At 34.3% G+C, this 15,952-nt stretch overlaps 1 protein-coding gene and 1 long non-coding RNA gene across 10 annotated transcripts in view; one reads left to right on the top strand and one right to left on the bottom strand.

Moving 5' to 3' along the window:
* The window catches only part of LOC105483302 (uncharacterized), a 143,000-nt gene that overhangs the window by 52,829 nt on the left and 74,219 nt on the right, over positions 1–15,952 (bottom strand). The window lies entirely within an intron of this gene.
* The window catches only part of LOC105483303 (sodium voltage-gated channel alpha subunit 9), a 180,808-nt gene that overhangs the window by 149,695 nt on the left and 15,161 nt on the right, over positions 1–15,952 (top strand). For 3 of the 4 annotated variants that reach the window (XM_011744101.2, XM_024793261.2, XM_071072885.1), the window contains 4 exons: positions 28–150; positions 4,458–4,739; positions 5,691–5,744; positions 6,703–6,840. In XM_011744101.2, the coding sequence (XP_011742403.2) occupies positions 28–150; positions 4,458–4,739; positions 5,691–5,744; positions 6,703–6,840 (597 nt within the window). The remainder of the gene's footprint in view (positions 1–27; positions 151–4,457; positions 4,740–5,690; positions 5,745–6,702; positions 6,841–15,952) is intronic. The other variant, XM_071072886.1, reaches the window with a different exon arrangement.

Below are 15,952 nucleotides of genomic sequence, written 5' to 3'. Positions count from 1 at the left end.
CAATTAATGAAAATGCTATTTTTATAGGTTTCTTTGGTTACTTTAGTGGCAAACACTCTTGGTTACTCAGATCTTGGCCCCATTAAATCTCTTCGGACACTGAGAGCTTTAAGACCTCTAAGAGCCTTATCTAGATTTGAAGGAATGAGGGTAAGAAAATACTAAACTTTATAATATTCTTATTTTTTTAATGGGGTTTAAAATATAAAAACAATGGGTGTGTAGAAATTATGAGTGGTTTCTATTTACATAAATATGTGAGCTGTTTATGTATGTGAGTGTACATACATATACATATATGTATGCATATATGTATACATTATGTATATAATAGTATGCATATGTATACTATATATAGTATGTATTTACATACTATATACAGTATGCATATATACTATATATACTATGCATATATATACCATATATAGTATGTATATGCATATTATATATACTAATAGTACATATATGCATGTTACATATACTAATAGTATATATGCATATTATATATGCTAATGGCATATATATGCATACTAACATATAAATGCTAATTATAGCATTAATTAAACAGTATATTACTAAAATAGTATAATACTAATTAGTATATACTAGTATATATTAATATATACCAAATATGAAATACTATATATAAAATATGCATATATAGTATATGTATATATCATAGTTACTGTACATATTAGTGTATATATATGCATACTACATATATATACACACACACAGTATTTCAGCACATATTGTTTAACAAGGGAATAAGTTAATCACAGTAATCCTGCCTTTATCTAATATTGTCAAGCAATAGAATGATCCAAATGAGTGACTTTTTCCATGTTAAATGGAAATCTTCCCTGTGCTAGGAAGTCCCAGTGAAAGGGGAAACTATTAGTCCTAACGTCATCTCTCATACATAAGTAATCAAGGACCTATTTATATCAGGTGTTCAAATAATATTTGTTTAAGGAACTACCTGGGTAAGGAGCATTAGAAAAGATAGGGAAGTGAGACCACATCAGCCATCACATTTAATTTCACCTTTAAAATAACATTACAAAGTAAGTGGAATTATAACTAAATTATATTTGAGAAAACTAAAGGTCACAGAGTTTACTTGATTTGCACTTAGGCTGCAGAGTGCCTGAAAAGATACTCAATTAGCAGAGACAAACAAGTTATAATGAATAACAACTACCATAACCTAGCTTTAGGGATTGTATTAAACTAGCAACTTTGTAACACACATGAAGGACAACTTTATTTTCTATAATTAGTCCATATCCTCATGTGTTGGTACTCTTCTAAAATTTCTTCCCCAGATTTATACCTGCTTTTTTATGCCTCTGTTCTGAAATGCTTCCCCTGCCCTGCCCCGACCCTAACCCGTCTGTACAGCAAACACCTATCTGTCCTTTAAGGCTCAATTTAAAGTTGCCTTGTCTGTCCACCAGCAGACTAAACTGCATATTCTCTCACTGTTCAGACACCTAAAATCCTCATTATATTGTATTTTACTTATTTGTTTACTTAACTACCTCCCTACCTTACCATCTCTGAGCAATTTAACATGGAGATTAGTCTAGCTTACTGATATTTTAAGTGTGGTTTACTAACCAGCTATTAGCATTATCTACAAACTTGTTAAAAAGATGGGCGGATCATGAGGTCAGGAGTTCGAGACCAGCCTGGCCAATATGGTGAAACCCCATCTCTACTAAAGATACAAAAAATTACCCGGGCATGGTGGTGCTCACCTGTAGTCCCAGCTACTCCGGAGGCTGAGGCAGAAGAATTGCTTGAACCTGGGAGGCGGAGGATGCAGTGAACTGAGATCATGCAACTGCTATCCAGCCTGGACAACAGAGCGAGACTCTGTATCAAAAAAAAAAAAAAAAAAAAAGCAAATTCTTGGATCTCACCCCAGACCTACTGAGTCAGAAACTCCAGGATGGGGACGAAATTTGGGTGAACATTAGAGATCTTTCAGCCTACCAAATCTTCACTGTTACCCCTACAAACCTAATTATGACTGCAATCTCTGCTATTTTAAGTATCCAGTGTATAATGGCTTCCAAGTATGTCAGAAAGAACATGATTATATAAAAAGTACATAAGCACAATTCAAAAATATTCTATCTACAAGTTGAAAATTACAAGTTTCATTTTGTGCAGAAAGGTGGTATTAGAATTCATTGACATTAACTTAATTTTTTGAGCATTAATAGAATGCTACAATCTACCCAGAACTTTCCCCTACAAAATCACTTCCTTCAGTGACTAAATCAGCCTATTATTTTACTCTGTTTGCACTTTGTTCTTTATCTGTATTACAGGTGAATTGGATGCAGGAGAATAGTTTAGTATATTTTGAGGGACAAATGTCTATTTAGTTACATTTGTTAACCATGCAAAAAGAGACATTTCTTCATGCTGCAGGGCTATTTTGAAGGATAAATGAAATAATGAAATAATACATTTGAGGCATATTGTAGTTAGCTTGAGTCCTTAGGCTCTTTAGCTTTCCCAACTGGCTTCTCATCAGACCAATATGTGCCTGTGTTTCTCAGAGACCCATGATTCCAACATTACTCATGTTTTTTGAAAAACATTTTAAATACCAACTATGTGTCAGGTGTTGTGGTATAAAAAACACAGAGTACAGTGGTACATAGACCCCGGTCCCCAAAGAGTGAGCAGGGTCAATGGTTACAAGAGAGACAGACAAGGGCACATAATGATACAGGAATATACAGGAGGGAGTGGCTATCTGGGGAAGTCTGGGAAGACATCACAAGGAGGTGACATTTCAGATATTTCATGACTGAAGAGTAAGCCCCAAATCATAGGCAGATAGGCATTCAAGGCAGGGATACCACATGGTAGGGCAGCACAGAACAGAGTGTGCAAGGTGTACGTGGTCAGTGACTAGACAGATCAGTGTGCCTAGGTGATAAACGTAGCAGGGAGGGCAGCAGGAAATGAGCATGAAAAAGTAGACTCTACTAGGAGGTGGCCACTTTGAACTTCATTCTCTATTCCTGTTCCTCCTAATCTTTTTTGAGGTCACATGGACTATGAAAATCTCATGAAAGTAAGAATTTTCTTTCCAGAAAGAGAGCACAACCATAATGTTTGTTATGTAATTTCATGCCCCCAGGGAACCTCTACAGGTCCATGAACTCCAAATAATCATTGCTCTGGACCAAAGGTCAACAAACCCCCAAAAACCATGTGTTTTTTTCTTGGAACACATCCTTACCAGTTTGTTTATATGTGACCTATGACTACCATCCTAGAGTTGAGTAGTTGCAACGGAGATATAACCCACAAAGCCTAAAAATATTTATAAAAATGTTTGCAAACGTTCTCCCTAGATGATCTGATTAGTAGTCAGAGATCCTTAGTATTTCTCTATTTTAAAGCATCCTGAGAACCTGCTTAATACATTGCAGAAAAGAAGGATCCCAGTGCTACTTCCCTAACAGGTTAATCTTTAACACATTTGTACTTGAATGGGAACTCTGAAGTGAATGGGAGCTGAAGTGTGAGAAGACAGGTAGATTTTAAAGGATTAAGTAAATGAGAAAATCTGGAGAGTGTTAAATGCTACAGTAATTGCCCTGGAGGAAAACTGGAGTGGCAAGACACACTGGTGATCAATAGCAGTACAAATGCTGAAAAGCCGAAATAAATAAAGGATTAAAGAAAAACTGTTCCTAATTTTTGCCTTCACTGAGGTCAGCACTATCTATATTTAGTCAAAGGCTTACATATAAAGTATTTAGAGTAATAATAATAAATTTAAGAAGATTGCTCTTATTTTGTAGAACCAGCCAAATCTAAAGGATTCAAACCATTTAAAGACTCTCAATCCTTTTGTAGAGAAGAATGTCTCAAAAAAAGAGAGTAAGAAAATAAAATAACAAAATTAAAATGATGTCCAGTCATAATTCCACCTGATAAACACTAATAGTTTCTCTATGGGGGAATCTTTAATGCTGGTAATAATAGGATCATGAACATTTAAATGTATATAAATATATATTTTTCATTTATGTTTATAAATTTCTTTTTTTACAGAGGGTACAGATTTTACAAGTTTACCTTATCAATAACAGGTTCTGGTTTATTATTTTTATTTATTTTACATTTATTTAAGCTATTACATTATCTTAGTTATTTTGTCTTATAGTTTGCTAATAATTTTATTGTGTGATAGTCATGTAATTTGTAAGCCTGGTGATCACAGAATTCCTGTCTCATTTTGTCTTGCTTGGCACACTGCTGAGTGTAGAGTAGGCATTTAATAAACGTGTCGGTTGGTTTGGTGTCTTAGATATTTAAGGGTGGCTTTTCTAATTTGTTTATGTCTGCATGGCATTTCTTTCATGTTGCCTATTTAACATCTTACTAATCCTAATTATTCTTTTCTTTCTTTTGAATACAAGGTGGTTGTGAATGCACTCATAGGAGCAATTCCTTCCATCATGAATGTGCTACTTGTGTGTCTTATATTCTGGCTGATATTCAGCATCATGGGAGTAAATTTGTTTGCTGGCAAGTTCTATGAGTGTATTAACACTACAGATGGGTCACGGTTTCCTGCAAGTCAAGTTCCAAATCGTTCTGAATGTTTTGCCCTTATGAATGTTAGTCAAAATGTGCGATGGAAAAACCTGAAAGTGAACTTTGATAATGTCGGACTTGGTTACCTATCTCTGCTTCAAGTTGTAAGTGTCCCCTTTCATGAATGCTTGGTATTTTGATAGATATTGGACAAAGGATATAAGTTATTCTTTAAATAGTCTGTTAGTTATCAATTGAAGATAAAATACTGTATGGTTTTTAAAACAGTGCCAGTCTTGGCCAGGCTTGGTGGCTCATGCCTGTAATCTCTTCACTTTGGGAGGCCAAGGTGGGCAGATCACGAGGTCAGGAGTTCGAGACTAGTCTGGCCAACATAGTGAAACCCCATCTCTACTAAAAATACAAAAAATTAGCCGGGTGTGGTGGTAGGCTCCTGTAATCCTAGCTACTTGGGAAGCTGAGGCAGGAGAATCGCATGAACCCGGAAGGTGGAGGTTGCAGTGGGCCAAGATCGCGCCACTGCACTCCAGCCTGGGCTACAGAGCGAGACTCCGTCTCAAAAAAAAAAAGTGCTGGTCTTTCCTAGAACATGTTCCTACATGAATAAGAAGCATAGGTTCTGTTGCATTTGAGTTATTAATTTATAATTGACTCTTTGGTGTCATGTGGACTCCCATCTTGTACCATTCAAATATTGCTTCAAAAATGAACATTTTTGGACTTCCTGCTTCACACTATGAAGGGATGAGAGGAACTTCCCACAGGCGTGGAGAACCCTTAAAAAAATGAAGAAAAGATGTTTCCTGTCTTATTCATAAAAGTTCCCTTCACCTTTAAAAAATAAAAGGTTATGTGCAAAATTCACAGGCAAATGTAACAATTTGGAAATAATTAACTAGAACTAAGATTTAGCATGTTACTTGGGAATATGTCCTTTTAAAAAAAAATCTTTATATTAAATGGACATGTTGAATACAGCAAAACTTACTAGTATTGCTTAGTAATTGTGGTAACATTAAACAGACAAAACTATGTTTATGGCTATTTTAGAATATGAGTTTAACATTCAGATTCTATTAATATTATTCTTAAAGGCAACATTTAAGGGATGGACGATTATTATGTATGCAGCAGTGGATTCCGTTAATGTAAGTATTGATTATCTTAGCACTAAACTTTATTTTTGCAAGCTTCTGAGTTTATTTCAGTGATTTCCAAACTATAACTTCATGAAGCCCTTGGGACTCACACAGACAATGGAGAACATCCACCTGATGTAGCCTAGTGGTTGTGAGTACAGCAGTTGGAGATAGAACCCGATTCAAATTTTAGCTGTACCACATCATCCAAGCTCTACGGCTGACTTTGGGCAAATTACCTTACCTTCTTGAGACTTAGTTTATTTGTCTAATCTATAATTTAATGAATCTATCCTTTGCCTAATAAATGTCTATAATCATCCAATGCCTACTCCATAGTGTTGTGAGGACCCAGCAAGAAAATAGAAGCAGAGCACTTAGTGCAGGCTGGCATTACTAAATGCTCAGTAAATATTCGCTTATCAGATAAAAATAAAATAATTATAATGTATAACTTTTACTCTTTTTACATTTTAAAGCACCTTGGATGAGTTTATGTGAAATAAGTTCCATGCTAAGAAACTTTAATGATTACTCCCTAGGTAATATTTTTACAAAATCTAATAAAGACATATTTGGAATCAAATGAAAATACATGGCAAAATTTATATAAATATGATAATGTCTCATTTACAGTACTTTTGGAAATAACATATACACAGTATGTCACTTAGTTTTTGAATTGTCCTACCAATATGAGCACAAGTATGCATGTGATTAAGCCCTTTGTAGTTATTTGAAGATTATATTATTTATTACGTAAGTATGTAATAAGTTAAAGAAGTATGTAATGAATACACATTGAATAAATTGTTAAGAGTGATTATGTTAAACCTCAACAATGCTAAAGCTCCTTAAATCCTGTTTACCTAGGATAGCACTGTTTGAATTACCTTGTCAGACCATGTGAAAAAGAAAATGAGGAATGTTATTGTCTATATAATGCTAACTTTTGTAAATTTTATAGGTAGACAAGCAGCCCAAATATGAATATAGCCTCTACATGTATATTTATTTTGTCATCTTTATCATCTTTGGGTCATTCTTCACTTTGAACTTGTTCATTGGTGTCATCATAGATAATTTCAACCAACAGAAAAAGAAGATAAGTATTTCAAATATTTTTCATTGCAATGAAAGGGATGAACAATTATTTTCCAAAAAAGATAATGTAAAGTTTAATTTGATATCAATTCATGATTAGTTTTATTAGAACTTCATTTATTTTTCAAATAATTGACTAGTATACAATTACAAATATACTTAATCTCATTCATTTTTGCACAGAAAACAATTTTCTAAATAATAGGTTCTGGCTAACCTATGATTTAGGTTAAACCCATAGGTTTTGAGCAATATATCAACTATTCTGTTTTTTCCAATGTTTCCTATAGAGGATTGAATAATTTTAAAAAATCAATACACTATTTATTCAAAACACATTTTATAAGTAGCTATTTATTTTATTCTGTGTGATACATACTGGGTTGGAGCTTGGGGGAGACCAACATAAGATAGGGTTCCTGAGCTCAAGGAGTTTATATCGTAGCAGAATAAGTAATACAGGTACTGAAAATTAAGATTTGATGAATACTGTAATTTGGGCAATCTTCTGAAATTTTTAATTAATTAATCTTCACATCAACTGTATTAGTTTCTTTGACCTGTGAGAACAGGATAATACAAACCTGATGACTTAAAACAAGAGAAATGTATTCTCTCACACTTTTGGAGGTTAGAAGTCCAAATTCAAAGTGTCAGCAGGTCCATGTTCTCTTTAAAGCCTCTAAGGAAGTACATTTTATTGCATCTTCCAACTTCTGGTAGCCCAGGTGTTTCTTGGTTTATGGCAACAGAACTCCAATCTCTCCCTTTTTAGTGACATGCCATTTTCCCTCTGCATGTGTTTCTCCTCTACTAGTAAGGATGTCCGTCACACTGGATTAAGAGTCAACTCCACTCCAGTATGACTTCATCTTAATTACATCTTCAATGACATTATTTTCAAATAAGGTCACGTTCTGAAGTGCTAAGGCTTAGGACTTATATGTACCTTCTTGGGGCACACAATTCAACCCATAACATCAATCACAAAAAGTATTATTACAGAGTCTATTTCATAAATGAGGAAAGGCACAGAGAGATTAAGTGACTTACCCAAGGTCATATATCGAGTATGTGATGAAGGTTAGATAGAGTCTGTAGTAAATTCGATGTATCTTGTACTCTATTACTTTAGACTCTCTACTATGCTCTATCCCCAAATACTATAATAATGATAAATACAATAAGAAAAATTAGCAAGAACAAAAAATGTACATGACAGTCGGAATAAAAATAGATGCTGCTATAGAATAGTTTATGAAATATGTGACAATTGAGAAGGCTTTGGAAGATGGGTAAGAAGATATGCAGCAACTGAGAGGCAAAAGAATGGCTAACCCACATGGAGGGAAACAGAAATGAGTGAGGAAATGAATTGTGTTGATAAAAGAGGCAACAATTCAGGGGGGATAGCAATGCCTTCAGTTTTGAAGAAATTTAAGATTTGGAGAAATAGTAAAAGATGAGGTTTTGACCTGCTTGAGAGTAGATATAAAAAGCCATATTAGACCTTTTTTAGTAGCAGCTGGTGTTTCATTCATATATGTTGAGTAGGGAAGAACATGGAAGCAGGAGATTGATGTTTATTAAGACTCAATGATATGTCAGATCCTGTGTAAAATACTTCTAATGTAATTGTAGTCAAATTTTACAACAAATCCAAAGGACATAGTATCCTCATTTAACCTCTCAGAAAAATTTTCTTATTTGCACATGGCCTGACAGCTAAAACGTAGTTTCATTATGGATCTAGCTCCAGAATTGCTTTTTCTAGAGTCTGAGACAGAGCTTTAAAAAAAAATTAATCTAGCAGCGATGCCCAAAATGACTAGGGAAAGACCAAAGACTATTTCAGACCCTGCTTGACCTGCCACCTGGCCCATACTTACTCTCCAAATTAGTCCTGTGTGGCAATGGAGAATAGGAAATATATTCCATTAAAACATTTTAGAGGGTAGAATCTACAGTATTGCTTGTGATTTGCAAGAGATAAAGGAGTCTAACTGTGGAGTTTCTTCTCAACTAACTGATATACTCTGGTTGTAGTACCACCTATACAAAAAGAGACCTTTGGAGACTAAATGGTAGAATTACAAGAGAATAATCATTTCGGGTACTGGCTTAGCATCTAAGAAGACAGATGTACATGCATCGAAATGTCATTAGTGTGTGTGATTGACTATTCACACGTAGACAAAAATTTAGTAAATATTGCATTATTTACCCTGACGTTTCCAAATACAGATGTTTATTTTTAAAGAGTTTTAAATCTCATGTTCCATTTTACATTTTATAAAGTATACCCTGATTTTCAATTGATTTTTCTCAACTTAAGCATTATATATACATACATTTAATATATAAGCACACACAAGTAATTCCTCAGTCTTCCCTGCATAGGATAAATTAAATGCATCTAGAAAGAACAGTATGAGTATGAATAAAACAGCCAAAGTCCAATTGACTTTAATCTTCCTGCTTGTTAATGTTATTCTTACAACATTTCTACGCAGGAAGTAAAATAGAATGGGTTGATACTATCACCACTAAAGTCAGGAAAGAGTTACTGATTTAGAAGCATCAAAAACTCATATCCCCTATCATTCTTCCAGTATTTCATCTTGAAATCTAAGTATAGCTTTTATTTTCTGACCTTTTCTGAATGATTTAGAAATTCTTTCCACTCTTCCTTGAAAAAACATGACCAACACTTCAATTAGTTAACACATGCTATTAGAAGTAGGTAGTAGATGCTTTGTGATGAACTCATTTATTCGATAGAAGAAAAAAAATGAAAGTGGTATCCTTTTCTTTGCCTTTCCTATTTTTAATTATTGTGGTAAGGACACTTAATATGAGATCTACCTGCTTAACACAATTTTTAAGTATACTATATATATTGTTAACTATAGGCATGAAGTACCGCAGCAAGTCCATAGAACTTATTCATTTTGCATAATTGAAACTTTATTCCTGTTGAATAGCAATTCTCCATTTCACTATCCTTTCATGCCCTGGCAATCACCATTCTTCTCTCTGTTTCCATGAGTTTGACTATTTTAGTTACTTCATAGAAGTGGAATTATGAAATATTTTTTCTGTGACTTCATTTAGCATAAATTTCTCCAGGTTCCTTCAAGTTGTTGCATATGGCAGGATTTCCTTCTTTATAAGGCTGAATACTGTGTGTGTGTGTGTGTGTGCGCGCACACACACGCACACACATGCAGGTATACAAATATCACATTTTCTATCCCATCATTCATCAATGGACATTTAGGTCATTTTCATATTTGGATATAATAAGTAGTGCTGAAATGAACATGGAAGTGTGGCCTCTGAGATCCTGAGTTCAAATTTTTAAAATATGCTCAGATGTGGCATTGCTAGATCATATGGTAGTTATATTTTTAATTTTTTCAGGAAGTTTCATACTGTTTTCTATGGCAGCTACATCATTTTACATTCCAACAATATACAAGGGTTCTAATTTCTCCATATCCTTGCCAACACCTATTATCTTTTGATTTGGATGGTTTTTGGTTTTGTTTTTGGTAATAGCCATCCTAGCAGGTGTGAGATGATATCCCATTACAATTTCTGTTTGTTTGTTTTTGAAGGAGTCTCACTGTGTCACGAGGCTGGAGTGGAGTGGTGTGATCTTGGCTCACTGCAACCTCCGACTCCTGCCTCAGCCTCCCAAGTAGCTGGGACTATAGGCACGTGCCACCATGCCCAGCTAATTTTTGTATTTTTAGTAGAGATGAGGTTTTACCATGTTGGCCAGGATGGTCTTGATCTCCTGACCTCATGATCCACCCGCCTTGGCCTCCCAAAGTGCTGGGATAACAGGCATGAGCCACTGCACCCAGTCCTCATTAGAGTTATTTGAATTTTCTGATGATTAGTGATATTGAACATTTTTCATATACCTGTTGGCCATTTGTATGCCTTCTTAAGTTGTAGGAGTTCCTTATATATTTTGGATATTAACCATTTATTAGATATATAGTTTGGAAATATTTTCTCCTATTCTGTAGGTTGCTTTTTCACCCTCTTGATTGCTTCCTTTTTTTTTTTTTTTACCAAAGCTTTTTAGTTTGATATGGTCTCCCTTGTCTATTTTTGCTTTTGTTGGTTGAATTTTTGAGTCATTTCCAAGAAATCATTGTCAAGATCAGTATCATGAAGCTTTCCTGCTATGTTTTCTTCTAGGAGTTTTACAGTTTTCAGGTCTTAGGTTTAAATGTTTAATCTATTTTGAGTTGATTTCTGTGTATGGTATAAGAAAAGAATTCAATTTTATTTTTTATATGTGAATATCCAGTTTTCCCAATATCATTTGTTGAGTGGCGTCTTTTCTATTGTGTATTCTTGGCACCCCTGTTGAATACGAGTTAACTATGCATGGGTTTATTTCTGAGATCTCTATCCTGTTTCATTGGCCCATATATTTGTTTTATGCCAGGACCATACTATTTTAGTTGTTGTAGTTTTGTTATATATTTTGAAATGAGGACCTATGGGGACTGGGTGCAGTGGCTCATGCTTATAATCGCAGCAACTGGGGAGGCTAAGACTGGAGGATCACTTGTGGCCGAGAGTTTGAGACCAGCCTGGGAAAGATAGAAAGACTCCTTCTCTACAAAGATATTTAAAAATTAGCCAGGCATGATGGCACACACCTATACTCCTAGCTACTTAGGAGCCTAAGGTAGGAGGATCACTCAAGCCCAAGAATATGAAGCTGCAGTGAGCTATGATCATGCCACTGCACTCTGGCCTGGGCAACAGGGTAAGATCTTATGTCTCCGTAAATAAATAAATAAATAAATAAATAATAAATGAGAAAATGTGATTCATCCATTTTGTTCTTTTTTCTTAAGATTGCTTTGGCTATTCAGAGTCTTTTGTAGTTCCATGTGAATTTTAGGATTTTTTTTAAATTTTAGTAAATAATGCTGTTGGGATTTTGATATGGACTGTATTGAATTCACAGATCACTTAGGGTAGTGTGGGCATTTTAACAATATTAAGTCATTTAATTCATGAGTACCAGATCTTTCTATTTATTTGTGTCTTCTTTAATTTCTTTCATGAACATTTTATAGTTTTCAGTGCGTACATTTTCAATGCCTTAGTTAAGCATATCCTAAGTATTTTATTTATTTTGATGCTATCATAAATGGGATTTCTTTTTTAATTTTCTTTTCAGATTATTGTTAGTGTATAGAAACACAGGTGATTTTTGTATGTTGATTTTATATCCTTCAACATTTAGTAAATTTGTTTATTAGTTCTAACAGATTTTCCTGATGTGTGGAGTCTTTAGGGTATTCTCCATATAAGATAATGTCATCTGTAAGCACTTTTTTCTTTCAGGTTGGGATGTCTTTTACTTGTTTTTCTTGCTTAATTTCTCCGGCTAGGACTTCTAGTGCTTTATTAAATACAAGTGGCAAGAGTAGGCATATTTGTCTTATTCCTGATCTTACAAGAAAGTTTTTCAGTTTTTCACCATTGAATATGATGTTAGCTGTGGGATTTTCATGTAGTCTTTGTTATCATGAGGTAAATTTCCTCTGTTCTCATCCATTTGTGCTACTATAACAGAACATCACAGACTGGGTAATTTATTATGATCACAAACCTTATGGGATCACAGTACTGGAGAATGGAAAATTCATGATTGAGGGGCTGGTGAGGTCTTATTTGTTGTGTCATAACGTGCTGTAAGGTATCACATGGCACAAAGAGAGAATAAGTGAGAAAAGGGGGCAGTACCTGCCTGTTTATAATGAACCCAATCCTGAGATAACAGCATTAATGCATTTAAAAAGGTAAAATTCTCATAACTTAAATACCTCTTAAAGGTCCCACTTCCCGATTCTGTCACGATGTCAATTAAATTGCAACATGAGTTTTGGAGGGGACAAACGTTCAAGTTATAGCAACTTCTATACCTAGCTTTTGTTTTCTTTTTTAGCTTTTACCATGAAAGGGTGTTGACATTTGTCAGATGCTTCTTCTGAATCTCTTTTGATGATCATGTGATTTTTATCCTTCTCAGATCATGTGGTGTATCACATTATTTGATCTGCATATGTTGAACCATCCTTGCTTGCTATCGTAAATGGGATTTCTTAATTTTCTTTTCAGATTATTGTTAGTGTATAGAAACTCAGGTGATTTTTGTATGTTGATTTTATACCCTTCAACATTTAGTAAATTTGTTTATTAGGAATAACTCCCACTTGGTCATAGTACATGATCATTTAATGAGCTGTTGCATTCAGTTTGCTAATATTTTGATGAAGTTATTTGCATCTATGTTCATCAGGGATCTTGCCCTGTAGTATGCTTTTTTCTTTCTAAAAATTTGTTCATTTATAATTGACAAAAACTGTGTTTATTAATGGGGTACAAAACAATGTTTTGATCTATATAAACATTGTAGAAAGATTCAATCACGCTAATTAACATAACCATCACATCACCCACTTATCATTTTTTTGTGGTAAGAAAGTTAAAAAGTTATTCTTTTAGCAATTTTGAAATATACAATACATTTATTTTTTTCATTTCCTAATGTGTGACTTTTTTGACTTTTAAGTTCAGGGGTACATGTACAGGATGTGCAGGCTTATTACATAGGTAAACGTGTCATGAGGGTTTGTTGTACAGATTATTTCATCACTGAGGTATTAATCCCAGTATGCATTGGTTATTTTTCCTGATCCTCTCCCTCCTCCCACCCTTCATCCTCCAATAGGCACCAGTGTGCGTTGTTCCCCTTTATGTGTCCATGTGTTCTCATCATTTAGCTCCCACTTATAAGTGAGAACATGTGGTATTTGGTTTTCTGTTGCTACCTTAGTTTGCTAATGAAAATGGCCTCCAGCTCCATTCATGTCCCTGCAAAGGATATGATCTCGTTCTTTTTAATGGCTGCATAGTATTACATGGTATGTATTTACCACATTGTCCTTATCCAGTCTATCATTGATGGTCATTTGAGGTGATTCCATGTCTTTGCCATTGTGAATAGTGCTCCAATAAACATATGTGTGCATGTGTCTTTATAATAGAGCAATGTATTTCCTTTTAAGCATATACCCAGTAATGGGATTGCTGGGTTGAATGGTATTTCCGTCTTTAGGTTTTGAGGAATTGCCACAGAGTCTTCCATTATAGTTGAATTAATTTACACTCCCATCAACAGTGTGTTAGCATTCTTTTTTTCTCCACACCCTCGCCAGCATCTGTGATTTTTGATCTTTTTAATAATAGCCATTCTGACTGGTGTAAGATAGTATCTCATTGTGGTTTTGATTTGCATTTCTCTAATGATCAGTAACGTTGAGCTTTTTTTCATATGCTTGTTGGTTGCATGTGTGTCTTCTTTTCAGAAGTGTCTGTTCATGTCCTTTGCCCACTTTTTAACAACCATGGGGTTGTTTATTTCTTGTAAACTTGTTTAAGTTCCTTATAGATTCTGGATATTAGACCTTTGTCAGATGCATAGTCTGCAAAAATTTTCTCCCATTCTGTAAACTGTCTGCTTACTCTATTGATAGTTTCTTTTGCTGGCAGAAGCTCTTTAGTTTAATTAGATTCCATTTGTTAATTTTTGTTTTTGTTGCAGTTGCTTTTGGTGTCTTCATCATGAAATCCTTGCCCATGCCTATGTACTGAATGGTATTGCCTAGATTGTCTTCCAGGGTTTTTACAGTTTTAGATTTTATATTTAAGTCTTTAATCCATCTTGAGATTTATTCCTCTACTCTAAATGAAAACTGTACACCCTTTGATCAACATTTCTCCTCTCTTCACATCCTCTTCCTCCAGTCCTATGATAACCACCTTTATACACTGTTTCTGTGATGTTGACTTTTTAAAATTGTACGTGTAAGTGAGATCATATGATATTTATCTTTCTGTACCTGGCCAATTTTGCTTAGCATAACATCCTTTAGTTGCATTCATGTTGGGATGAATGACAAAATTTGTTCTTTCGAAGTTTTGTATAGTAGTCCACTGTGCATACCTATCACATTTTCTTTATTCATTCACCTGTTGATGGGTACAGGTTGTGTCTATGGGTTAGTGCAAAAGTAATTGTGGTTTTTGCCATTATTTTAATTGCAGCAAAAGTAATGGTAAAAACTGCAATTACATTTGCAGCAACCTAATATGTCTTGGTTCTCATAAATAATGCTGAAATGAACACGGGAGTGCAGGTATACCTTTGACATAAGGATTTTAATTCCGCTAAAGGAATTAAATATATACTACTATGTACCTAGAAGTGGAATTGCTGAATTATATGGTAATTGTATTTGTTTTTGGAACTTCCATGCTATTTTTCTCAAACAGCTATAGTAATTTACATTTTCACTAACAATGTATAAGGGTTCCTTTTTCTCCACATCATCATCAACACTTGTTATCATTTGTCTTTTTGATAATAGCCATTCTAAGAGGTGTGAGGTAATATTTCATTGGGATTTTAATTTGCATTTTCCTGATGATCAGAGATGTTGAGTATTTTTTAATATATCTATTGGTCATTCATATATCTTCTTTTAAGAATGTCTGTTCAGATTATTTGCCCATTCTTCAATTGGTTTTTTGATTTTCTAGGTGTTGAGTTGTTTGAGTTTCTTGCATATGTTAGATATTAGCCCTTTATCCGATGTATGGTTTGCAGATATTTTATTTCAATCCATGAGCTCTCTCTCTCCACTCTGTTAATTGTTTTGTTTGCTGTAAAGAACGTTTTTAGTTTGATCTAATCCAACTTGTCTCTCATTATCTTTTGTTACCTGTGCTTTGAGAGTCCTAGCCAAGAAATCCTTGCCCAGACAAAAGTCATAGAGCTTTTCTTTTATGTTTCCTTCTAGTAGCATTATAGTTTCATTTCTTATATTTAATACTTTTACTTGTTTGGATTTTTTTTAAATGTGGTATTATAAAAGGGTCCAATTTCATTCTTTCGCATAAGAAATACTCAGTTTTCCCAACACCATTTATTGAAGAGATCGCCCTTTCCCCCATTGTTTATTCTTTGCACCTTTGTTGAAAATCAATTGACTATAAATAATTGGGTTTAT

The sequence above is a fragment of the Macaca nemestrina genome, chromosome 11, assembly GCF_043159975.1.
Source record: "Macaca nemestrina isolate mMacNem1 chromosome 11, mMacNem.hap1, whole genome shotgun sequence".
NCBI classification, from domain to species: Eukaryota; Metazoa; Chordata; class Mammalia; order Primates; family Cercopithecidae; genus Macaca; species Macaca nemestrina.
The sequence above is the reverse complement of the archived record's forward strand: the minus strand, read 5'-3'. Positions and strand labels throughout refer to the sequence as shown.